The sequence below is a fragment of the Pantherophis guttatus genome, chromosome 13 (genome assembly GCF_059756535.1).
Source record: "Pantherophis guttatus breed Tessera chromosome 13, ASM5975653v1, whole genome shotgun sequence".
Taxonomy (NCBI): domain Eukaryota; kingdom Metazoa; phylum Chordata; class Lepidosauria; order Squamata; family Colubridae; genus Pantherophis; species Pantherophis guttatus.
This window is the reverse complement of record NC_142075.1, coordinates 3,766,151-3,792,080: the sequence shown is the minus strand read 5'-3', so window position 1 is coordinate 3,792,080 and position 25,930 is coordinate 3,766,151. Positions and strand designations below refer to the sequence as shown.

The 25,930-nt window shown below is 40.7% G+C and overlaps 1 protein-coding gene across 2 annotated transcripts in view; it reads right to left on the bottom strand.

The window, feature by feature from the left end:
* Window positions 1-25,930, bottom strand: part of ITGA11 (integrin subunit alpha 11) — a 121,494-nt gene that overhangs the window by 15,054 nt on the left and 80,510 nt on the right. For both annotated transcript variants that reach the window (XM_034435488.3, XM_087877910.1), the window contains exons 14-22: window positions 24,197-24,400; window positions 20,762-20,892; window positions 20,134-20,300; window positions 19,293-19,435; window positions 18,592-18,702; window positions 16,586-16,671; window positions 16,034-16,241; window positions 8,941-9,039; window positions 879-955 (exon numbers count right to left, since the gene is read on the bottom strand). In XM_034435488.3, the coding sequence (XP_034291379.2) occupies window positions 879-955; window positions 8,941-9,039; window positions 16,034-16,241; window positions 16,586-16,671; window positions 18,592-18,702; window positions 19,293-19,435; window positions 20,134-20,300; window positions 20,762-20,892; window positions 24,197-24,400 (1,226 nt within the window). The remainder of the gene's footprint in view (window positions 1-878; window positions 956-8,940; window positions 9,040-16,033; window positions 16,242-16,585; window positions 16,672-18,591; window positions 18,703-19,292; window positions 19,436-20,133; window positions 20,301-20,761; window positions 20,893-24,196; window positions 24,401-25,930) is intronic.

The following is a 25,930-nucleotide window of genomic DNA, read 5'->3' as shown; positions in this document are numbered from 1 at the left end:
TGACCTACAAGGTACCTTCCAACTCTATTATGGCTCAGGGCCAGGCTATCTTTGAGACCGCCTTCTACCGCATAGCTCCCAGCAACCAGTAAGATCCCAGAGAGTTGGTCTCCTCCGGGTCCTGTCAGCTAAACAATGCCGGCTGGCGGGCCCGCGGGGGAGGGCCTTCTCTGTGGCTGCCCCAGCTCTCTGGAACCAGTTACCTCCTGAGGTCCGGACCATCCCCACCCTATTGGCCTTCCGAAAAGCGGTGAAGACCTGGCTTTTCCGGCAGGCCTGGGGCCGTTGATCTTGCTTTGCGATCTGATGAGATCCGGCCATGAATGGTGTGAATGGGTTTTAATGTCTTTAAGGTTTTTAATTTTTAAGTGTTTTTATAGTGATTTTTTGAGTGTATTGTGAGCCGCCCTGGGTCTTCGGAGAGGGGCGGCATATAAATTGAATAAATAAATAAATAAATAAATTATCCTATTCCACAATTTTCTAATTACTTTGCAGTACTTTCTTTTTAACTAGTCCTTGAGATGTAGCTTTGGCGTTCTTGGATGTATCTGCTGAACTGGAGTTTGCAGGGATCTGATGATGTCCAGCCCAGATCAGAATTCCAGGCAGAAGAGGATATATGGCTTACTGCCCTCCCAAACTTTTGACACCCATGTTTCCAAGGAGTGTTTTTATGGCAAAGAAAAGAAATCACCTGAGGAGGGAGCATGGTTGACAGCTGTCTTGCAACAGAAGGGGGAAACCAGGAACAGTTACAAAGGTGAAGACAGGGGGAGAAATCTAATTTACGGGTTGTGAGGGAACAGGGGTGGATGAGAGAAAAAAAATGAAATGATCAGGATTGGGTGATAGAAATAAAAAAAATAATTACTAACCTGCTGGCATTCATAAATATCTCCAAGTTTTGGAGGAAAATTGACTTTTTGAACTCAAAATCCAAGCGAAAAGCAACCTGTAGAGATCAGAACAGATTTAGGACATTAAAAAAAGTACTTCTGCCAGTATTCTCTTTAAACTATCCATTATGCTACCACTTTATAATGCCTTGGTAAGACCACACTTGGAATACTGCATCTAATTTTGGTCACCACAATATAAAAAAGATGATGAGACCAGGGGTGGGTTCTAAATTTTTTGTGGGCGTAGCTTATTTTATGGGCGTGGCTTAATGGTCATGTGACAGTTATTTAGGATTTAGCAGAGGTACTGGTCTACCAGGCTTTTAACTGCTTGCAGAGCTATACCGGTCTACCCATTTGTTTTTGGAGGCACCTGTCTACTTATTTGTTTTTGGAGACTCTGGTCTACCCATTTATTTTTGCAGGCACCGGTCTACTTATTTGTTTTTGAAGGCACCAGTCTACCACCACACTGCCTTTTAACACTGATCAGCTGTAGGGTGGCCCTTTGAAGCCCTGCAGCAAGAGTTTAAACAGTTTTTTTCCTTCTAGCCGATCAGCTGGGGCTCAGGAGGCAGCAATAGATTGGGGGTGGGGCCAAATAAAAGGTAAGAATAATGTGGGGGCGGGAGGGGCGGGGGGGGCAGAACCGGTTCGGTGACGTCATATCGTCACCGCTGCCGGCTTGGCGGAACCGGGAGGAACCCACCACTGGATGAGACTCTGAAAAGAGTAGAGAGAAGGGCAACAAAGATTATTGGGAGGCTGTTGAAGGTTAAAATATATGAAGAACGGTTGCAGGAATTGTGTATGTTCAGTCTAGTGAAAAGAAGGAATAGGGGGTGACATAACAGTATTCCATTATTTGAGAGGCTGCCATAAGGAAGAGGGATTCAACTTATTTTCCAAAGGTCCAGAAGGCAAGTCAAGAAGCAATGAACAAAGAGAGGAGCAACCTAGAACTAAGGGCAGTAAGAACAATTAACCCATGGAACCGTTTGCCTTCAGAAATTGTGGGTGCTCCATCACTGGAGGCTTTTTAGAAGGGACTGGACAACCATTTGTCTAAAATGGTATAGGGTCTCCTGCTTGAGCAGAGGGTTGGACTAGAAGACCTCCGAGGTCCCTTTCAACTCTTATTCTGTTATAATCTCTGGTGAGCCACCTTAAATCCCAAGCTGGTAGGCCATGTGATTGTTTTTACTCTGTTTCTTAGTAGACTTATGCTGTGGTAAGTCTAACCTTTGAGGGAAGGGAAGAAGTGTATAACGTAATTGCAAAAAGGGTTACTATAAGTATTCCTAGCCTGTTATTGGGATGAATAATGCAAAGTTCTACCCAATCTGATATAGCAAATGAAAGTCTCCAAAGGTACATGACGACCTCCAAATCTGATCCTTCTTTTTAGAAGGAACCTCGAGAAACCTTTTGGTGAGCAGGAATGTCTGCAAGTCACAACTGCGTAATTGAAGTACACATGCAATCCCATGAAAAGGACCAGGGCTTCAATCGTGCTGCTGCAGCTGCCATCTTGACTTTTTTGGCCTACTGTAGATGGCCCTGCTTTCCTTTTAAACCACTTTGGTTATGGGAAGTCTTTTTATTCTTACTTTTTAAAGAAAGGCCTTGGGAGCACTAAGTCCCTTCTTACCTCCCCTCCATCACAGTCAGCATTGGTCCTTTTTTTTTTGTGCATTAAAGAAAAAAACCCAAATCATATCCTCTAATAGTATTCTTCAACTTCTTTGATGGAAACTTTAGTTAGTTGCATTTTCTGAGCTTTTCTTTATTTGATTCTTTAACAAATGCACTCGTTTGGAATCTGTGGTTGTTTTTCATCATAAACCTGTTTCTCGTTTTTGCAATTCAGTCAAGATTGGCTTGTTGCAATTCACAGTGAAATTAATTGTTTTAGTTACCCAAACATACATAGAATATTGTACTTTTCTTTGCTATTACAAATCATTGTAACAGCACAATGTTACACAAAATATTTAGGAAACTGTACCTAGTTTTTACAATTCATTTTCTTAATATAAAGGATTGTTGTACATATGTCCAAGCGATAAATAGATAAATAGATAGATAGATAGATAGATAGATAGATAGATTTTGATCTATCTATCTATCTATCTATCTATCTATCTATCTATCTATCTATCTATCTATCTATCTATCTATCATCTTTACAGCCCTCTCTAAATGGTTTACAGAGTCAGCCTCTTGCCCCCAACAATCTGGTTCCTCATTTTACCGACCTAAGAAAGATGGAAGGCTGAGTCAACCTTGAGCTGGTCAGGATCGAACTCCTGGAAGTGGGCAGAGTTAGCCTGCAACGTTGCATTCTAATCATTGTGCCACCATAGCTCCTTCAATGCCCCTTGAAGACGGGCTAGCAATCCCTTTTGAAACAGGACATGGAAGTACTTTGTTTATACCTTATTTTAATGGCAGCAGATTGGAGAAGATGCAATGCAGTTGATTGGTTTAATAGTGTTTTTATTTGCCATGGGTGGAGTGGGTTGGCAGTGGTTGCCAAAAATATGTTTTGAGTACATTTGAATTACAATAGTTTGCATGTAAATGTGTGTGGGTTGGGAGAAAGCATGCGTGCCATTCAGGGCTTTGAAGTAAGTTGTTTATAAATATTTTTAAAAATTAGAAATAAATGAAAAGCAGCTGTACAGTAAAAGAAGCCTTCAGTCTCCAGATTCATATATTAGAATATCTGCTGTCTATGGAGATTCTCAGTCATTCAGGTCATGGCTGTCCCACAGGTGCCATTTCCAAGAGGAAACTGGACTTTCTGGTTTTTCTTTGAAGACGTAGAATATCTGATGTTCTGGAGCATCGGTGGATGTGTGTGTCAAAAAGTCAGGATGGTGACAACAACTGTGTAAACTAAGCTCTTCCCATTTTTAATGGCACCTTAAAACTGATGACGTTGGGATTTTGCTCACCTTGACATATTTTACACTTCCCCACCCTTGTCAAAGCAAAGCCATTCTGCCCTCCCAGGCTGCTCCACTTCAGTTCCCGTCTCTTTTTTTGCAAGTTGGAATTAAAAAGAAACAAGAAAAAAAAAACATCATGATGGGGCTAGTTGGAGGAAGGTACTCCTCAGATTTCATCTCCCTGGTATCTGTGGGGCTTGGTTTGGAGCCCATCCAATGGATCCAGCTCTCTTCCCCATTTACTCAGGCCCCCCAGCAGGGCTGATAGGGGTTAATTGGGTAGGATCTAGTTTCAACTTCAAGAGAAGCAAGGATCAATTAACCCGCAGCCAGTAGTTCTCACAATATAGCAGATGCGATGTTGTGTTAATATAACCCTATGCAAACATGGCTCTGTTTAAAGTTATATACCTCTGCTTCTGGGGATAGTAGATAGTTTACTAGTTATTTAAAAGATGCTACTATCCCACTGACCCAGTTAAACATGTTGTGAGAACACAGCCAATGTGTGGACATATAACAGGAAGGAGCATACTGTAGCTCCAGCACCTTTTTTTCACTCTGGATGTGTCTGTACAATTGTATCATTCAAAATTCCTGCAAAATGCGGAGACTTCCAGCTGTCATTGTGGCAAGATTGGATGTGAGGAGCGGGTTTCCGTGCTCCCCCGCCGAGTTCTCCTTGTTGGAGGGCTCCGAAAGGAGCTAAAGTCACCCTGTAGGAGTGGTGAAGTAAAGAGGGGTGCCATGCAGGTCGCAGAGAGCTACAACTCTCCTGCTTGATCCAGGGCTTCTTCCCTTTCATCCACAATAAGGAGAAGAGGCTGCCATCATGGCTGTCATGAAGCTGGGACAGCCAAGAAAACAAAGAAATGTGCAGGAGCGGTGTAGATGAACAATGACTGGAGCTTGGTGAGAAGATTCCTTTTTTATTTAGACCCTAACTTTAAAAGAAAAAACGAAAAAGAAAATCCAGAAAAAGAGACTCTTAGAACTATTTCTTAAAGCGGTAAATAACCAAAGAGAGAAAAATCCTAGACCTAAAAGAAAGGAATTAAGGGGAGAAAAGCTAAAGACCTTTTAGAACATAGAAAATTGAACTTTTAAAGGCATTATAAAATGCTGGAACTATCTACTTTCAGCTATTCAAGTAGATAGTAGATTGAATAGCTGACTTTGCTTCATAAATTGAATTAAATTTGGATTAATCAATTTGTCAGACACAAAACAATGCTGAAAACTAAGCTGAGGGTGCCATCTACTGGTGAATGGAAAATATACCATGCCTCTACAAGCCTGCAAAATTTCAGATAAGAGAAATAAACAACATCAATCTGGAGACTGTGGAAAAAAAAACGGAAGTGTTGCAGAGAGACCGGCTGGAAAAATACTGGGCTCCGATGAGCTCCATGAAAATCCAGCCAGTCAAACCACTGTCGGGGTGTGTTTGTGTCTTCGGAGCGGAACTGTCCTGTAGAGGCAGTGAAGAAGGGGAGGCGTCTCGGACGACCAAGAGGAACAGGTCACAGACAGCTCTTTGGACTGGCAGCGGGGGTGGCAGCCATTGCAAAATGACCGCTCTGAAACTGGGGCAACTGGACTAAGTTTTTGTGCAGGAGTGGTGTTTGACCTGAGTGCTGGTACTGGGTGAGTGATTGGCCAACTCACAGGTAAAAGAAAATTTTGAAGTTGGATCTTAAAAGGTGTCCTGGAGCTGAAATGAGTGGCTAATTGGCATTTGGAAAATTCCATGGAGGGAGAAGGATAAAGCAGAGGTTAAAACATCAAAACTCAAGAAGGTTTTTGCATCTACAATTGGATTTGGAGAAACTAAAAATAATAAAAGAAAAGAACCCGAGGAAAAGTATTTTTTATGTGGATTTAAAGTATTTTTGACAGTTTTGACAATTAGTTGGTTTGAGAGTATTGTGGTTTGAGAGAGATATCTGCTGGTGGAAAGAGAGTACTGCAATACCTGGTGGAAGATAGAAGAGAAAGTACAGCTGTGAACTTGACTACCGGAAAAGATAATTTGGAAACCGTGAGAAATTTTAAGGAGTCTTTGTCTTTCTACATTGCTTGGTTTCGATTCTCAATGGCTGTGGAAGATAACAAATCTTCAACTTGGAGTGGATATTTGAATTGGACATTAGAATTTGAAAATAAAAAGAGACTATACCAATACCTTAACATCTAGTATTGGTACTACAATGGTGTATTGAAACATTGAACAAGCAAATAATGAAGGACTATGTCTTAATATAAACATGTGTATTAACACTAGGATTAGTAATGGTGGCCTGACTAGAAGCTAAAATAGAAGTAGAAATAAGAAATGGGGAATATTAGCATATATAATTTTTATATAATAGAATATAAGCAATAACTAGATGGAAAGACTAGAGGCTGAAAGATGGTATTACCATGTATACTTAAATAATATCATTGGCATTAAAATGGAACATTGAAATATTGAATGACTACTTTAAAACAAACATGTATATTATACATGTTATATAATCCTAGTATTATATAATACTAGGATTATATAAATTTGATTAATGTAACAAATATTATTAATATTATTATCGCTACTTGTATCAAAATGAATTATACCCAGAGGCCACACTGTTCATGTATGGATATTGATGTATATTTAAAAATAAAAATCCAATAAAACTTTTTTTAAAAAAATCCTGCAAAATGCTGAAAGTTGGTGGTGTTATTTCCAGTTGATTTTCAGCAGAAATGAAACAACAAACAAACAAATGAAGAGATTCCTTTCTCTCCACAATGCTTAAAATGTCAATAAAAGTCTCCCCACTCCACACAAAAATGCCAGGTTCCAAGGCTAACTGTTTTAACTTGGCATGACATCATGTGTAGTTCTTGGACACTGAAAACAATAATTTAAAAAGCATGCTCCCTTGAGCCATCCAGGTTTATCAATGGAGCAGAAGCAGAAGCCTGGTTCTCCAAAATACAGGCATCAAATGGAATTTCAAATGAGTCACTTTTAATGGCGTCCCACGGAGGAGACCAAGACCAGGCTTCCCAAGGGGCTTGGGAAGCTATGGCTTTTGGGGGGGGGCAGCTGGCAGGGGGAATTGTTTGCCCATAGATGGGGGAAAGGGGAAGGAAAGGCATCTTTGATAGATGCCTCTACAAGCATGGGAAATGATCACAAGTTCCTGGTGAATTATAGCAGCCTGCTGTTCAACGTTTTGACTAGATAATATTTAAATCAGAGTTGTCCCAGCTGGTCAGTATTGACCCCCAAAGATCAATGGGACTATTCAAGGAGTCGCTGTTATTAGTAGTACTATTAGTTATTAAATCATTTTTATATAATACATAGTTGAGGGTTGATGGACAATCTGAAACGTCATGAAGGGCTGATGAGCTGAAGAATTTGGGGACCTCTGACTTAAATTCTAGATATTAGAAATACTAGAATAATAAATTTATTGGGTTCCTTGAACTTTGAAAGTTCGCTCTCAGATTTCTCAGCTTCAGTTTCTCAAACTGTTGCTTTGTTTATGTTTTATTTCAGAAGGAAATAGCACAGAATGACCACAAAATAATAATCTGCATTCTTTATTATGCTACTGCTGGAACAGTTTATAATATTCTGGACTAAAATTTCATCTGTGTTTAGACTTTTGGGAGGTTACAACTTTTAACTGATTCTTAACATAAAGAAGGCATAGAAGATAAAGTGCTATTTAAGACTTCTGACAATCAAAATATTCAGCAACCTTTGTGTTCTTCCATCTCCTCATTAATGAGAAGGAAATGAAACTGAGAGCCAAACTGTCAACAATCATTTAAAAACTCCAATTAAAAAAAATTAAATTGCTTGATTAAGGAGAAAGCTTTTGGCTTTGTCTTCTAGTTTTTAACTGGCTGCCCAAAGACTGTTTAAGATGCTGGACCATCTTAATGCAGTTAAAACCTTTTGGCCAACCTATTATTTTCTTATTTGGCAATACAGACTTGGAAAAGCTAATATTAATCTGCCAATTTTTCATGGTTCTGGAATTCTTAACAAACTCTTCTGGCCTGGAAAGCAACTGCAATTACGTGGTGTGGAATCTGTGTTCAGCAGCATTACTCAGTCAATGTCTGGAGAGAGCAGCCTTTAATTTCATGCTCTGGAGTTATCTTTGGTCACGCAGATACATCTCATGTAGTTCTTCCTAGCATACAAACCCTTGGCCAAGCTTCCATGTAATATAATGGATATTTATAAAGGCATCTATCACAATGAGCATTTGTCATCGAGTCTTTTGGTCCTGGCTTACTGGCAGAGATCTAACAGGATACCACAAACCTATGTTCGTCTGACATATCCTTTTTCTGAGCAGGACAAATAGGAAGAAAGCAAGTTTTTCAATAAAGTAACAAAGGTTTCTCAGCTACTCAACAAATTATCCAATCTTATATTTGTAAGTGAAGATGTTGCTGAAAAATAACACGTAAAGGGAATGAATTTTTATGTGGAGGCACATGAGAGGTAGATTCTGGTATGAGCCCACTTGAATCAGCATTTGCCTTCTGGCACTGACTGATGATTCTTGGGATTCTCCTAAAACTTTAAGTTGTTCCTGTCAATCTATTCTCATCCAGGATCCACTGCAGAAAGAACTTCATGACAAGGTGGAAACAACTGTACTTCTCCTATTATAGCCTTAAAAGATGCAGCTGCAAAGGGCTATTTTCTCTATCCTGCCAGACAGAGAAAGTGCTCTGTTTCTACTGATAACTGTCCAATGAGGGGATAGCTGAAAGATAGCACATATATCACCCAAAACCATCAATTACTGTTGCTTACAAGCAAAAAATCAGCTTGGCCTAAGATGGATATAAATGTCACATTTCTGGCTATGAAATACTGGCCTCCTTTGTCTCTCTCTTTCCTTGCCATATCTCCAGAATGTGAGCCAAATTTTAATTGATGTGAGCTGTTCTGGGAAGCAGCAACAGTGTAAAAAGCTGGAATCTTTAAAAATGCAGAAAAGGAATGACTTATTCAACCAAACCCTGGGCTGATAGGCATGTGTCATTTAGGAATCTCTAGTTACCTTTGCTTTGGCCCGGAAGAACGGGTAGCTGACATTGCAAACTCTGCTGTTTGAATGTTTCTCCTCAGACATACATTCTATATTAATGTCCAGGTCATCCTGAAATGAAAAGGAAAAGACGCAGATTGCAAGTTAAGGCTCATCCTGTAAATCTACATTCAACTACAATAATAGAACAGTAGAGTCTAGATGCTTACTCAAGGCACAAATGACCAGATTCCGAATAGCATAATTTGGACCCTTTGTGGGATGACCTAGCTCTCTTGAGAATAATATAACACTGGGAAAGTGGAAAAGAGATTGATCAACAGCAAGATGGATGAATGACAGCTATGATGGATACACCATTGGAAGGCCAAATGATCCATTTATGCTCTAGAAGAGCACATCCACTGACTTTAGAACTTCAGGTGGCCCCTGAAACCCTTGAGTGCTGCCTACGCACATCCAAAAATCACTGCCAACCTGAGAGATTAATGTGGCAGAAATGGGAAATTATCCACAGCATGAGAAGCAATCCCAGTGAAGTCTCCTTTAAAGTCTCCTTTAAATCTTCATCCCCACTGCCATTACAGAACCCATTATTCTTGATGGAATACAGAAAGGGATTTCTTCTGTATAGATTTCTTCCAGAATGATCTCTCAGCATTCCAATCTTAGCTGCATTCTCAGAACTTTCTAGTAGTCCAGCACAACTTTTCTATGACCCGCCCAGTTGGATAAGGACCTCTACTGATCTCACAGACACATCTATGTAGTTTCCATGGTGCCAGTATGGAACCGATTTGTTTTCTTCCAGAATGTTCAGGGTTTTTTTCAATTTAGTTTAGAGCCTTAATATTTCCCAGAAGTGTCCTGCCCAGGTTTCACCCTGAGATTGGCTAAGATTGTTTAGGCATTACCCCCTAGGTGGGCAATCATACCAACTGCCTTTAATTCATTTGAATGAATATGAAAACTAATTTTCCAAAAAATTCGTTTTTCTCCAGGTTTCACTCATTGTTAGCACAAAATCTTCCTGGAATGAATCTCAGAGACCAAGGCTAACTTTGCAGCCTTCCAGAGAATGTTCACCAGATAACTGGACTCATCAGATGAAGAAGAATTTGTTTTCAAAATGCTTTCAAAGGAGAAATGCTCATTAGAGGGCCACATCCACTTATTTAATAACAAGAGGCCAAAAGAAGTGTATGAATGTCAAGTCGGTCATTGCACAAAGCTCTACGCAAATTCCTGGACTTTCCATACTTCCAATCATTCCCAAGGGGGCACCTAAGGAGGGGACATTTTTTGTCCCTATAACCACTGAAGGAAGGTCCTATTTGAAGCCATCAAACTTTACGGTACCTTGACTCATAAAATGATACATGCATTTGTGTGACCCCATCATAAATAAAGCCAATTTCTTTTCTATCATCTCTCTCTTTCTCTCTCTCTTGTGTATATGTACAGACGAAATGTTAATTTTGGATGTTAACAGAGAAGAAGATTTTTGTGAGCAATCTGGGTGTTGGTAAGAAGAAGAGCCTGATTATTGAGGGACCAACTGTCTCCCATTGTATCTGCCCAGGCAATTTTATTTGGCAAGATTGGCTTCCTGTGAGTTCCTTTCATTGAACAATGTCATCTGTCAGGACCCTGGAAGTGCTCTTTCTCTTTAACAGCTTGCACCCTCAGGAATCAAATCCCCCCTGAGATCTGAATGGCCCTTGAAGGACCAGGAAAATCTGGTTCTTTGCCCAGGTGTTTGGCAAGAATGGTTGAAGCCCCTTTGTACTATGTGGATTTTTTTTTAATCCCAACTGAAAGTCTGTAGAGATTCTCCATCATCCAGGTCATGGTTGTCCCAAAGGTACTTTTTTCAGGAGGCAACTGGACTTCTTGGATGAGAAGCGAAACGTCTTCAAAAGAAAAAACAAAAAAGTCCAGTTGCCTCCTGAAAAAAAGCACCTTTGGGTTAGTCCCAACTGGTTGGGACCTGCCATCTTTACCCTTCTTTGTGTCTCTAGTTCTTCCTGTTTTTAACATTTTAAACAATTTGTAAACGGCTCCTGCTGGGAGTCAGGAGGCATATAAACATAATAACTGTGGTAAAATAATCAGGTTGACTTTGGAAATGTCAGTGATCTGCAAGGTGATAAAATCAGAGTTTTCTTGATGGCCTTTCAGGATGATGCAAAAACTTGATTGTTGCCATATAATTTGTACAGTTGGCTGTTAAGTGTCAGCTGCTCAGAGCTGCTTTTAATTAGAATGACATATAAATGGAGAATCTGCTATTACTGTTCATGGACCAATTGGTTTGAAATCAAAAGGTGCCTCACATAACCAGCTCAAATTAAGCCCCAGTGAAGTTTGAAATGTTACACTGAAAATGATCAGGATTTCTGTCCTCTAATTATCTCTTGGACCCAATGCTGTAAGTATGTACAGAAAAGGACAGCAGCCAAATAACACATCCAGCCAAATTGTATTGATGGAGGAAGAATGATTCTATCAAAAAACACAAACCCGATACAGATAGGAATTAAAGAGTCCCTGCAAGCAAAAATTTATTGTGTAGTCATCTTGATTCAGGAATGAAAAACTCCATCTGACCTAGGATTTGATTGTTCTCTGGAATGTTGTAGCCCTCCATTCCTCCACAACTCCCCAAATGTTATACTCCAGAATTATAGGAGATTCCTTTTTTAAAAAAATGTGAAACAAACCTATCCTTATCAGTAGACAAAGATGGCCTTTATTACTTGCTCTGATAGTTCTTCTCCCAATATTTTTCTTTGGTTATTTCAGGGTAATCCATCAGAAAACAGAGAAGTTTTTACACTATTTTGTGGGTAGTTGTTCCTGCAATTTTCCACTGGCAGGCTTTAAAAACCAACAAAAGGAATTCTTCATGCTGCAAAGATTAGTGAGGCCTCGACAGCAAGGTCAGCATCTTTACTACTAAAGAGGGATGGAAGGCCCAAGCTGTCCAAAACATACAACAAAGTGCTTACATATGCTGACAGCACATTTATACATTTCGGAGAGGAGGCAGTTTTGGAGGCGCAGCCAGGATGTAAATGCTAGGGTCACCCAGTGGCTGAATGAGAGATGATGTCTTCTAAATAGCTGCATATGGTAATGTCATAAGAACATGTTTTCTGCGCCCAGGCAGAGTGCGCATTACACACACTCACGGTTATTTAGCCACTGGTGATTGTTTTGCTATGAATTCAGTGAGGAAGAGGTGAATCTATTGATTATCATAAGCCAAATCCCAAAAGGAGTTCCAGTGAAACATGAATATGCAGGTGGGATGTTCTGGAGGTGGAGGTGGATGTGAGACTTGAGGTAGAAATGGATGTGCATTTGGGTGTGATGGAGGCCAACTGGTGAAGTCTCGGGTAGCCTGTTATGAGAGATTCACAAGTTTGCCTCATTCCTCTACACCTCTATTTGGGGCAACAGACATTTTAGCATTCCGACATGAAGATATTTCAGAAGAGAGACTGATCTGGAGAACGAATACTGTCAAGCAGACTGGACTGCATTTACTGGCAACTGGTCAACTGGCCGGCCATTTAGATCCCCTGGAAGGGGAGCAGATTTTGCAACAGGAAAACTGCCTTTCTTACAGCTCAGACTTTCAGGATTCAGGATGACAAAGCTGCTGATGTGGATACTGCCATATGAAAATGATAAATCAAAATCATTTTTAAATAAAGCCTTTTCAGGCATTGGCATTTGAAGCTTCCTATCATTAAAGCTTCTGTTTTTTTTCTCCCAAGTGCTTAACAGATGCTTGGAAAACCCATCTAGCTTTAACATGAGCAATTCTTAGTGTATTGGCTGTACAGCCAAACCCATCTGAGCCTCTATTTTCTTTCTCTGGGGAAAAAAAATCACCTCTTACTGGCACTTTGCATCAACTCAAATATACTGCAGAGAAAGGAAGAGCATGGGGAAAAAGCTGAAGTAAACAGATGAGGTTATTGATCACTGGTGGATTTTGGAGCTGAAGACCCTATTAGATCAGACACCTCTTTTTTGGGGATAGTCCACTGCTAGCTCTATCTTCTCAAGTCACCTGATGGATGGAAGGAAGGAAGGAAGGAAGGATGGATGGAAGGATGGAAGGAAAGGAAGGAAGGAAGGAAGGAAGGAAGGAAGGAAGGAAGGAAGGAAGGAAGGAAGAATCACAAATGGGTATAAGTTCATACTTAATATTTCACACATCATACAAAACCAAGATCTGCTTATTTATGATTTACTAAATAAGCCACAATTGTATGACTACAACTAGAATTACTATATAACAATCATAAAGGAACATTGTATTAAATTGCCTCTGTGTCATTTGTCACAACAACCTGTGGGCAAATCACTGTTCTTTTCCAGCTTAATGCTGCATACCGAAATCCTAACTTACCCAAATGCCTATCAACAAAACCTGAATTTAAATCTAAATTCTCTCAAGCAATGTCATACTGTGGAATTTCTGCTGTTCATTTCATGTGAGTTAGAGAACAAAAGCAGCAATTTTTGAGAGTCTCTGAGCCTTCAAATGTAAAGAGAGATGGGAAATAGAAGCTGCTGTGGATTTATTTGTCCCACTTTGTTCAGTTAACGTTTTTTAAAGCACAGCTCTCTCTGTCACAAAAATGCCGGAAATACTTCTGCAGGGTGTTTGCCTTCTAAGTTTAAGTTTAAGTTTACTTTATTGTCATTGCAATTTGTACAATGAAATTAAATGCCATCTTCTGGGATAGAAGCTGTTTTCCAGCCTATTTGTCCTTGTTTTTATTATCCTGTACCGTCTGCCAGATGGTAATAGTTCAAAAAAAGGGCGCCCAGGATGAGATGGGCACCTTTAAGAATGTTTTGAACTTTCTTAAGGCAGCAGGAGCTATCAAGCTCTTCCAAAGAGGGGCAAGGGCAACCAATGACCAATGACGTTGACCCTCTGGAGCGCTGTCCTACCTGCCACTGTGCAATTGGCGAACCATACACAGGTGCAGTAAGTTAAAATACTCTCTATGGTGCAGCGGTAGAAGGTCACCAGCAGTTTTCCATTCAGTTGTTGTTTCCTGAGAAGTCTCAGGTAGTATAATCTCTGCTGGGCCCTTTTGACCAGTGCTGCAATGTGAGCACCCCAGGTCAGGTCCTCTTTTATGATAACACCCAGAAACTTAAAACTGGCCACTTGCTCCACTCGGCCTCCATTGATAATCAAGGGCTGGATGTCTGATCTTCTAAAAACCAAAACAATGAAAGGACAAAATTTCACAAAGAATGGAAAGAGTGATGTCGTAATGTGAGGTTTAGTTCATCCATAAAGATAAGTTATTCTGGTTAAAAAGGCTCAAATGTAAGTTCCAAGGATTAAAAAAAAATCAAAATTTCACATTGGTTAGTCAGCGAAGGCTTCCTCTTCCCTGGCATCTTCCCCAACAAGGGGAAGGCTCAGAAATTCCATTTGTCTTCTGTGATTATTGAACAATCATATGCAATTGTTTAGAGCAGAGTAGAGTAGAGTAGAGTATAAACTTTGTCAGTTTAAATGTACACTAATCAACAAACATTAAACAACACCAAACAAACATTAAAATGAAATTTCGTTGCATTTGGCTCTCAAAAGATAACCATCATGCATATACCCACATGCATATGCATATATGACCCAGAGAAACATCACAGTCTAATTCAGATGTATACATATACATGGCGGGGGAAAAAGAATCCTGCGAGTTTCCAGGACGGATGGCATAAGGAACAAAGCTGTTCCAGAATTTAGCAGTCCTGCTATAGATACCTCCTCCAAGAGGGGAGCCACGGAAACAGACTGTGAAGTGGGTTTGTGGGGTCTCTAACAAGGCTTTGAGCTCTAAGGACATAGTACTTATAAGCAGCATCCTGAAGTGAGCTTCTTATAATCTTCTTGACTGTCCTTACCACTCTCTGAATGGACTTTCTATCTGAGGCACTGCGGCCAGCAAACCAAGCTGTGATGCAGTTTGTTAAAACGCTCTCAATAGTGCCTCTGAAAAATGTGGCCAGGACAGAAGGAGAAAGATGTGTTCTCCTCATCCGATGCAGGGAATGCAGAGGCTGCTTTGCACTCTTCCCTAAGGATGACGTGTGGAGAGACCAAGTCAGATTGTTAGTTATCTGCACCCCCAGATACTTAATACTGTTGACCACCTCTACAGCTGCATCCTTGATACTGAGTGGAGTATGACAAGCTGGCTTTTTCTAAAATCAACAATGATCTTATTTGTTTTGTTAACATTCAAAATCAAGTTATTTTTATTGCACCTGTCCACCAAAGTCTTCACCTCCTCACTATAAGAAAACTTGTTTAAACTTTAAACAAGCAGGCAAACTGCACTTGGTGAATTCCCTGCTCGCAGAAAGAAGAGCAAAGCATTTCTCTCCATGCCAAACAGGAATAAGTCAGGCATTTTTTTGAGACAGGTTGTAGGGAAAGAAAGGTTCCAGGGGTGGAGGAAGAAACCCAGGGTGCAAATGGAGGAGGGTATGAGAACCTCAGGACAACACATCACTCCCAAATCACAGGCCACAGAGTTACCCTAGGGTAAGATGGATGGCCAATAACTTTTATAAATAAATCAATATTATAAATAAATAAATCATTAAAGATGTTTGAAATGGGCAACCTTTTGATGTCAGGCAGCACACAGCAAATTTTGGGTGGTCAGGAGCTGCAGCAAAGTGCAGGTGCAGCAAGGTGTGACTTTTGGTGAGATAGGTGGCTACCATATATAAATCTGATAAATGAATAAAATTAAAAAGTGGCCAAAACCAGTGTGGGTGTGGGGGACTGGAGGAATGCATGAGTGCTTATTCTTAGATGCACAGAGCACCTCATTCAATCCAAGTCAAACTTGGGGAGAGCTTGAAAAACATGTTACATCTATTTTAAAGTACACAATACTGTTTTTGAACATTTTCCAATTCAAAAGAACTCTGCTCTTAATTTTCAACTAGCAGGACAGTGGGGGCTTCAGGGGCTGCCAGAAAGAGATTTTTTTATCATAAGAATTAAAAGCCTTCTCTCCTGCAAGAGAATGTTTAGGGAAAGCCTTACCTTCTGAATCAAGCTTGCAAACTGCAGGTTTCTTGAGAAGGAAATGTTTAGAATGGTGTTATATGCATTTTCTCCTCTGTTCTCCAACAGGGCTTCTACTGCTACCCTCCTTCTGGCACTCTCTATGACAAAAATGGAGGTATCAAAAGACAGCGTGTAGGCGGAGCAATCCAAGTGAGATTTTCTCAGGACCCGTCTGCAATATTCCCTATGAAAAGAGCAAATGTTATGGCAGCAGCCAGATAGCAGGGTCTGCAAGAGCATTAAGGAAATTCGTATGAGGTCAATCCCTTGCACACATAGACTGCAGTCAAGAGATGGGGGAGGGGGCTGGTTAGGCCAATTGGCAGCTGAGAGTACAATGGTGATGGCAGCAGCCTGAGTGAAGATGTGACTTCACAGAGGATGATTCTGCTCTTTCAGGACAAAGGAAAAGAAAGAGATTCACCAGTTCAGGGTGACATCCCTTCCACAAAGCTCTCAAAAATGACCTATGCAATCTGGTTTCCCAGATCCTTCTAACTTGAGGCTCACTCCAGAAGATCTACTCACATTGCAGTTGGGACATCTGCTTTAGCATCAAGAACCAAATTAGGGATGCAGTGCTCATCTTCGTTGCATCCGTTCCAGAATGGGACCTATTGGGAAGAGGACAAGGGTTGGATGGTTTAGGCTAGGCATCCTCAATGCTTGAAGTTATGCACGACTCAAGGAAAGACTGGGAAATGTTGTCCCCTCACTAAGGCAAAGCAGAAATCCTAACAGAAATCTTAAATCTTGTCTGGGGAGATTCTCAGTCATCCAAGTCAAGGTTGTCCCAAAGGTGCTTTTTCAAGAGGTGACTGGACATTGTTTTTCCTTGAAGATGTTTTGCTTCTCACCAAAGAAGAACTGCAGAAGGTTCTTGGATGAGAAGCTCAAGGAAAAACAAAGTCCAGTCGCCTTTTGAAAAAGCACCTTTGGGACTAACAACCCATAATTAGCCAGAGAGAAAATGCCCTGTGATTCTGGACACTCACAGCACGGGCTCCCAGTGCCTGTACCTCAGAGACATTCTTACTAGCCTCATCTCACCATTACCTTACAAATATCCAGGGCACACAGTACAATTCCACACTTCCCTGCTTTCAACTGCTAACCATGGTACAACATATAATGCTGCCAGGTTTTATGCAGTAGCGCTTAAAAATCTGGCAGATGATGACCTGTGCCATAAATTAATTTTAATGAGCATTTAGTTTTGTTATTTAAGAATGTTTTATATTGTGATAGATTTAGTTTGCTGCATGTTCCCCTCCATCCATTTAATGTTCCTTCTCCTCCCTTTAGATTTTATAGACTCTGATATATATATATATATATATATATATATATATATATATATATATATATATATATATATATATATATATATATATACACACATACACACGCACACAATACACGCCCATATATATATACACACACACACACACATATATATACACATATATATAAAATTATATTTTGATGTATCCTTTATGCTTTTTAATCCTGTGTACCCTAGCCTCATGCTGATGTGTGTTTGTGTGTATGAGTGTGTGTGTATAAATATAGATATATATGTATATCTATCTATCTATATGTACACACATACTGTATATTATGTCCTTATCCATATCCATATCCATATATTTATTTGTTGCTGAAACTAATTTCTGGGGCCTGGAAACCATTTAGTTGTTTCAGATGTCTGTTCTTGGACTGGAATTGAAGAGCCAGAAAATTCCAGAACAAATTGTGCCCCCTCCTTTGAGAATGCCCTCTATCAAGAGCCTTGATAGTACAGGGGTTTAGTGCACCCTGTAATTAACACAGCTGCCTGCAATTTCTGCTGGTTCGAATCTCTCCAAGGCTCAAGGTTGACTCAGCCTTCCATCCTTTCTAAGGTAGGTGAAATGAGGACCCAGTTTGTGGGGGCAATAAGCTGACTTTGTATAAAACATACAAAAGAATGAAAGCAGTTGCTTAACACATTGTAAGCCACCCTGAGTCTCCGGAGAAGGGCGGCATATAAATCAAATTTAAAAAAAAAAAATCATAAATCCTTGCAAAATTTTATAATAGTATAGGGCATGTCATGTTATAAAGTGGATTGGATTTAAAGATTGGGCCATTTACTTTCTGCAGATTTGGTTGTATTAGAATGATATAATTTTGCTCCATGAAATGTAGAAACATGTGAAACAAGGGGGCCTCCAGCCTCATTCAACTAAATTTAGTGCATATTGTTTTTTGTTATTTATTAATTTCATACAGATTTTAAACTACATTGTAAATATTCCACGAAAAAGGCTCTTTATCCTCTGCTCTCTGTTCTTTCTCACTCTACAATTCCTGGGTACCTTCCCTTCCTGATTCGTTCATCTCAGATGACTGTTCTTTATTCTGTGCTAAATGAGGCTTTGGACCAGGCAGGTAATGGAGGCAAAGCAATAACTAAGCCAAACATTCCTTGCAATGGTTTCTAAATTTAACCCTCTTCAACCCTCACTCCAGGATCAGAAGGTCTTACGCACAGCAACTTTCAGTGAAGTTGGCCACCCATCATCCATCACTGGTCCAGTCTCAGGATTCTTTAGGGCATAATCAACAGAGAAAGTCACTGGCTTCACATAATCAGCTGTATCCTGAAAGAATAAAAAGAACAGGTAATCATCATTATCCTTCTGCTGAGTGTGCTCAACACACTTAATCTGATTAGAGAACTAACTTTTGGGTTTACATAGTGTTAAACTGTTCAAATGAACAGGATTTGTCTTAGTTTCATTTTTATTTTGTTTCTTTATTCATTTATTTTATACCATCCTAATTACGAAGCTCTGGATGGTTTCTTATTTTTGTCTTTATGCCCAGTCTTTTATAATTATACAAATGCTCAAGCTTTCCTAAGACAATTTAAAACCACTTAGGGAGGCCTGTAAAGCACTGTGAAGCGGTATATATGTATGTCTAAGTGCTATTGCTATTTTGTGAAAAAACGTGCAGGAAATGTTTCACACAGCTGGATTGAAAACAGGAGCATCCACTAGGGAGCCAAAATCGGCACACCTGTCCAAAAGGGGCAGAGCTTCAAGGTGCTGCCCTGTCTAAAAACCTTGCAAAGCTTACTCCTCCAACACCTCCTGCCTACAGGCATCCCTGAGAGGTGACAATCTTTTCTGCTCTTTTGAGACAAAACCAAAATTTGAGTGCAGTTCCCCAACAAGAAAATCCCTACCAAGACATGAAAATCCATCCTGTCACAATGTTCCTGCCCAGCAAGCAAGGTGGCTGCCTTGTGGGCAAGTCGCTCTCCATTTTCATCCAGGTAGGCTCGGGGAATATATCGTCGTTCATCAATGGTGAGGTTGTAATTCAACGCTGAAATAAAGGAAGATTGAGGCTAAATAATTTATTCCCCAACGTGAAGTAAAACGTAGAACTAACTTGAGACCAGAATCTCAAGTTATTTCAAATCTCATATTAATAATTAATTTAATTAATTTAATTTAATTAATTACATTTATATGCCGCCCCTCTCCGAAGACTCAGGGCGGCATATAAATTTAATTAATTAAATTAAATTAATTAAATTAATTATTAATATGAGATTTAATATAAGGGAGAATATTTATAGTGCAGGGTTGAAATGAGGGGCCCTTGGTGCTCTCTGAGTTGGTTTGTTTTCTTGCAGACGTTTCATGACCTGACTCAGTGCTCTGTGAACACTTCGTTAACTCCTTCTACAGCCCCATTCCTTTACTGTTACATGTGGTTCCAAAAACTGCCACAATTGTCTTATAAATATACTTCTTAAATAGGAAACTTACTTTAAATAAGCAAGTGATGATTAAATTGAAGTGATGGGAAGAAGTTAAGAAGGGCTTCCTTGTAACCACTGGATTCTGGTGACAATTTCAGGCTTTTCTCCCCTTAAATGCTTCTTTCATCTCCTGGTGCCCTGCCCTGAGCGTCTGGGACAGGATGGTGTCCTGAATAAAAGCCCCCTCCCTGGGGGAGCAATACAGCCACCCAATGGGGAGAACAGCCCTCAGGGGAGGGCAGCCCCTGCCACTTACCTACATGAGCTGTCTGAAAATGAGCGGAGAGAAAAACGGCAGTGAAGCAAACAAAGGCTGACAGACAGGTGGCCTCTTTCCCATTCCGAACACAGTCCTTGGTGAAGATGTTGATTTTGGAGGGCTCAAACTGGAGGGTGGCATTGATTTGGACCACACTGCGGGACCTGATAGGGAAGAGGGAAAGGCGGCTGCTATCTTGAGCCAGTCCAGGAATGCATTACTGGGCGGGGGTCTCAGAGCTTTGGATTCACCAGGGGGAAAAGCTTCCTTGCTGCAGCCTGTGTGCTATAGTAAAGCAAGGTGAGACAAGGTGAAAATTATCCAATAGGGTCTAATGATGGCTTCTTGAGAAGAGGGTGGACCACAGCCTCCTTAAAATGCTAGGGTACCACCCCCTCCCACAGGGAAGCATTAATCACTGCCAGAAGCCATCCGCATGTCATCACCCGGGAAGCTTTCACAAGCCAGGAGGGGCATGGATCTAAAACCTCAGTGCTTGCACTCATACTCCCTAGCCTCCTAATAATGGACACCTACTAACTCGGGGTGTTGGTTAGGTTTTGTTCCCTTCCTTCTTGCCCCCCGCCCCCAAGTTTCACTCTGTCTTATATTTAATATGACCAACCATAATAGGACAGCACTTCCACGGGAGCCCACAGCAAGATCCACCAGCTTGTCTTCATTCATATCCAGGTTTCCATGGATGCTGCTCCCAAAATACATAAAGCCAGGAGAAAGGTCAGCAGCTGCAATTCTCTGGAAGACCAAGGGAAAAAATAGTTTTCTTTAAACATAGCTGTGCAAAAGCAATTATGTATTTTAACAAGCATGCACACCCAAATTATACCTCTGTGTACAAGGCCTATTGCTTGAGTTCAGTTCCCAGAGTCCCTAGATGAGTGAGAGAAGATTGTCCTTGAAAAGCTGGTTAGGTGTGGCCATGACAAAAAGCCAGTTGGCATCCATTTCAGTTACTCTCCCTGTATTTAATAATTCCCTCCTCAGTTACATTCCACAGTTCTAATCTGGTAAATTACAATGTGCTGGAACACAAAGGGGTTTTGGGCTCTTGTGACTTTTGAGCCTTAGGTTACACTTGTTAGTCTTGGGTTCAAAACCAGCCACTGTTGTGGACGCTTGCTGGGTGTCTCTAGGGCAGTCAGTATCAACCTATCCCAGCCTACCTGACAGGATTGTTGTTTTGGGGAAGAATAAGGAGAAAAGAGAAGAGGTCCACTGTAAATCTCGTAAATATTCTTCTGCAGCCAACAAATATATGTTGCTGTGGGATGTAGATGTGTAATGGGCCAGGAATGTCCAAGGGCAACTAACAAATCTGCCACTTGTTCCTCTTTGGGGCCTCTAGGCCTAGACAGATGCTGCATCCCCATTCAGAAAAATGGATAATCCAGTCCTAGATTCTTTTGGCGCCAGGCTGGGACCCATTTTGGGAACAACAAAGAGGAGAAGCATCTTCAAACACCAACAGAAGATGAGAAAGGGACTGACTGGCTTAAGTAAGAAATATCCTGCAACCAGATGGGAAAGAGAGACTCAAGGCTTCAAAGAAGCCTGCCTCAAGGGGCACACTCATAAAGGAGACCTAAAGGCTTCCTATCTCCGTTCCCAAGATTTGGTACTCTAATCTTTGACATTAAATACATTAAAGAAAATCCCTGTGAATCTGGCTCCCTTAATCCCGTCCTGCAGTTAAAGGACCTGGGCGTTCCAAGGGGAGTTTCTTTCCAGAGGCTTGTCTGCAGCATTCATTCATTTATGCACCAACAGAAGGGCCCTAGTGGCTGTAGGACAGCGGATAGCAAGAGGCAATGACTGCCAAAGACAGACATCATTTTTTGAACTTTGCACCCCATGCACTACTAGCAGTTGCAGTGGTGGGAATTTTCATGTGTTGCAACTCATCTGCTGTCCTGCGGCTTTGCTGTTGTAAATGTTGTAAAACAGATTTTTGTAGGCTAGAAGTGAACTGCATTGTGATATTTCCATATGCAAAATAGACCTTTCTTGTGATTTTTTTTCTGCATGGATTCCCTGAGATCTGAAAAATGAGCATATATGCACATTACAGCATAGCTGCTGTGCTTCTTAGCCTCTATATGGCTAATCCAGCTCTTTGGGGCAGTGCATTTTATTTTGCGACTTTCCAGCCAGGTAGGTGTGTTCTGCTGATACATCCAGAGCAATAAAGACGTGATTTCATTTTCAACTGTGGTGTGTTATGAGCTGTGCAAATGTGGAAAAGTCCTCATTCCACCATCACTGCCCAGGACTGGAGGAAATATCTTGTTTGAAACACTTCAGGCTCTAGAGGTCCTGAGCATACAACATGTCCTCTGCATGATAGGACAAGATCAGCATGATGGCTGTTTTGAATACTCGGGTTTTTGTTTTCAGGCGTTTTCTTTCTTCCGGAAGTAGCTACCATATGCTGGCAAAACCTGCTTGAACACTATTTGTGTCATATCAGTAGATGCAACAACCAAAGATGCAGAGATCAGAGCCATTTGCTTGAACTCATCCACCTGCTTAACTAGATTACATCATCAATAAGAGGTGAACCGGGTACCAAATTATATTGCCAATGTGAGAAAATACAAAGGCAAGTAGTCCTCATCTTATGACCATAAATGAGCCTGGAAGTAGTTGTTATGGTTGTTAAATGGATCAAGGTGAACAGACCCAATTTTTCAGCATTTTTTGTGGTGATTGTTAGTAGAATAGAATAGAATAGAATTCTTTATTGGCCAAGTGTGATTGGACACACAAGGAATTTGTCTTGGTGCATATGCTCTCGGAGTACTTAAAAGAAAAGGTACATTCGTCAAGAGTCATAAGGTACAGCACTTAATGACAGTCATAGGGAAACAGTCAATATAAATCTTAAGGATACCAGCAACCAGTTAAGTGAACATGGCAATCTTAAGTGAATGAATTGTCTCTATTTTTTTTCCTTTTTACTGGAAATTGGGGGAAAAGACCATTAAAAACTGTAGTCACATGACTGCAGGATGCTGTGAACAGCCATCAAAGTGAGCTGGTTGCTAAGCACCCAAAATGTGATCACCTGACTGCAGAGGGTGCAGCTGTTATAACTTTGAAATAAGATAACAAGCAGCTTTTGGGGGGTTCCATCGTAACTTTGAATGGTTGCTAAGTGACTGTTTGCAAGTCGCGTATTGCCGGTATTTCCGTGCAGGTTTAAGGCACCAATTGTATAGTTTATTCAGAGTGCCAGTGCTGGCAGTTAGTTGAGGGGCACCAATGACCTGCAGCCTCATAATTTTCTAACTAACCGGCTTCTAGGAAATATATGAGGAGATCTATTGTTGTTCTGTTAATTCTCTCTAGTCCAGTCTCACATTCATAACAATAGTCTGTCCCCTACTGCGGGGGTGAACCAGCTGAGCAGGGGTGAAATCTAAAATTTGTTACTACCGGTTCTGAGGGCGTGGCTTGGTGGGAGGGTAATGTGACTGAGTGGGCGTGGCCAACTTTATTTTTTTTACTTTTAAAAGCATTTTTTCTACAACCTTAAGAGGTTGCAGAAAAAAATGCTTTTAGAAGCCTCTGACGATCAGGCAACTCCAGCTGGGATCGCCAGAGGCTTTTAAAGGCATTTTTTTTCCTACAACCTCTTCAGCCAAAGAGGTTGTAGAAAAAATGCTTTTAAAAGTAAAAAAAAAGCCTCTGATAATTGCGCGGCTCACCTGGGCATGGGGGTGGGGAGGGATTTTTGCTACCAGTTCTCCAAACCACCCGCTGCCATCGCTACTGGATCGGGCGATCCGGTCAGAACCGGGAGCATTTCACCCCTGCAGCTGAGTCTAGGGCTCCTTGGGCAAAGCCCCTGGATCCCCACCCCTAAGTGATATGAATAAAATGAATAACATGTCACTAGAACAAAATTATTGCATGCAGAGATTTTAACAATGTTAAATATACTGGATTAACTGAATGGAATTTCATTCAAAGCCCAGAAGCCAATGTAGGCCCCAACCATCACCCCTTCTTTGTCCCACAGCCTACAGAGAATCTGTACCTGCTTATATCTCCGGATCAGATTTTCCCTATAACCGTGGAAGATGTACAGAGCTCCCTGATGCTCATCCTCCAGAGGAGCTCCCACAACTACATCGCTGTAAGAATCCTGGTTCAAGTCAGGCACAGAGGCAATGCAGGACCCAAACCTGGAATTCTGATAGCCGGGCAAGTCCTTCAGGGCTCCATTAGGGACAAACTGGTTCTTTAAGAAGAGAAAAGATGAAAAAGCACATTTGTGTATCAGCACGGAATTAACCATGAATACAATTTGTCAGAAAACTTGTTGCCCCTCAAAAAAGAAATGGAGAAAGTGAGAAATCCAGGCAGAAAATGCATTGAAATTGACACCACAGTTCAGAATGGGACAGTGGCCAACTCGCCACAACCAACTTGCCGCGGGACAATTCAACAAATACAACAGTTAAATTAATTTCAACTGAACTGTGGCCATTAATAATAAAATAATCCAGAAACAAAGGAGTTACAATAATTTTGATGAAAAGGTAGTCACCAATAATAAAAGTAACTAAATAAAACTATTAATACAGCATTGAATTGTCCCGTGGCAAGTTGGCTACAGCGAGTTGTCCTAGACCTCACAGTTTGCTGAGAAGAAGCCTAATTAAATGCAGGGGTTTTTCTTCTGCTGTTTGAGAAAGAACTTTCTCTTAGGGTTGATGTTTGTCCTCCCAAGCTCTTTAGTGCTTTAGGATTTCTTTAATAAATTGTTATATGCCACATTGATTTTTCTTTAAAAAAATAAAAGTAATATTTCATTATTTTCCATCATTCCCCTACCTTTTGTCATCTTCAGCTCACCACTCTCTATAATTTCAGGAAAGTAGCATGTCTTTTGAACCCAAAGAATCTTCATTTCCATTTCTACTGTTATGTTAGCAGAGTTTCCCACCACAATATATATTTCAGGGAAAAAAGAACATCATTGTCCCAGACGTACACTACAGGTCACCCACCCAGCCAGAGGAAATAGATGAACCTTTTGTTAATCAGTTATCTAAGGTATGTAGGAACTACTCCTCAATAGTAATGGGAGATTTAACTACCCTGACATCAACTGGGAGACAAACTCTGCACCTAGTGGAAGATCAAACAGATTTCTTATAAACCTAGTAGACAACTTTGTCTCCCAAAAAGGGAAGAGAACTAGAGGGACAGCCATACTGGATTAAATTCTCACTAACAGAGATGAAATAATACAGAAGGTGGTGAGGTGGCGCAGTGGTTAGAGTGCAGTACTGCAGCTACTTCAGCTGACTGCTAGTTCAGCAGATCAGCGGATCAAATCTCACCGGCTCAAGGTTGACTCAGCCTTCCATCCTTCTGAGGTGGGTAAAATGAGGACCCAGATTGTTGGGGGCAATATGCTATTTAGTATACTGTCTTTGGTGTAAGCTGCCCAGTGTCCTCAGAGAGTGGGCGGCATAGAAATATGACTAATTAAAATAAATAAAAATAAATAAATAGAATACAGAATAACAGAGTTGGAAGGGACCTTGGAGGTCTTCTAGTTCAACCCCCTGCCTAGGCAGGAAACCCTACACCACTTCAGACAAATGGTTATCTAACATCTTCATAAAAACTTCCAGTGTTGGAGCATTTACAACTTCTGGAGGCAAGTCGTTCCACTGATTAATTGTCCTCACTGTCAGGAAATTTCTCCTTAGTTCTAAGTTGCTTTCCTCCTTGATTGGTTTCCACCCATTGCTTCTTG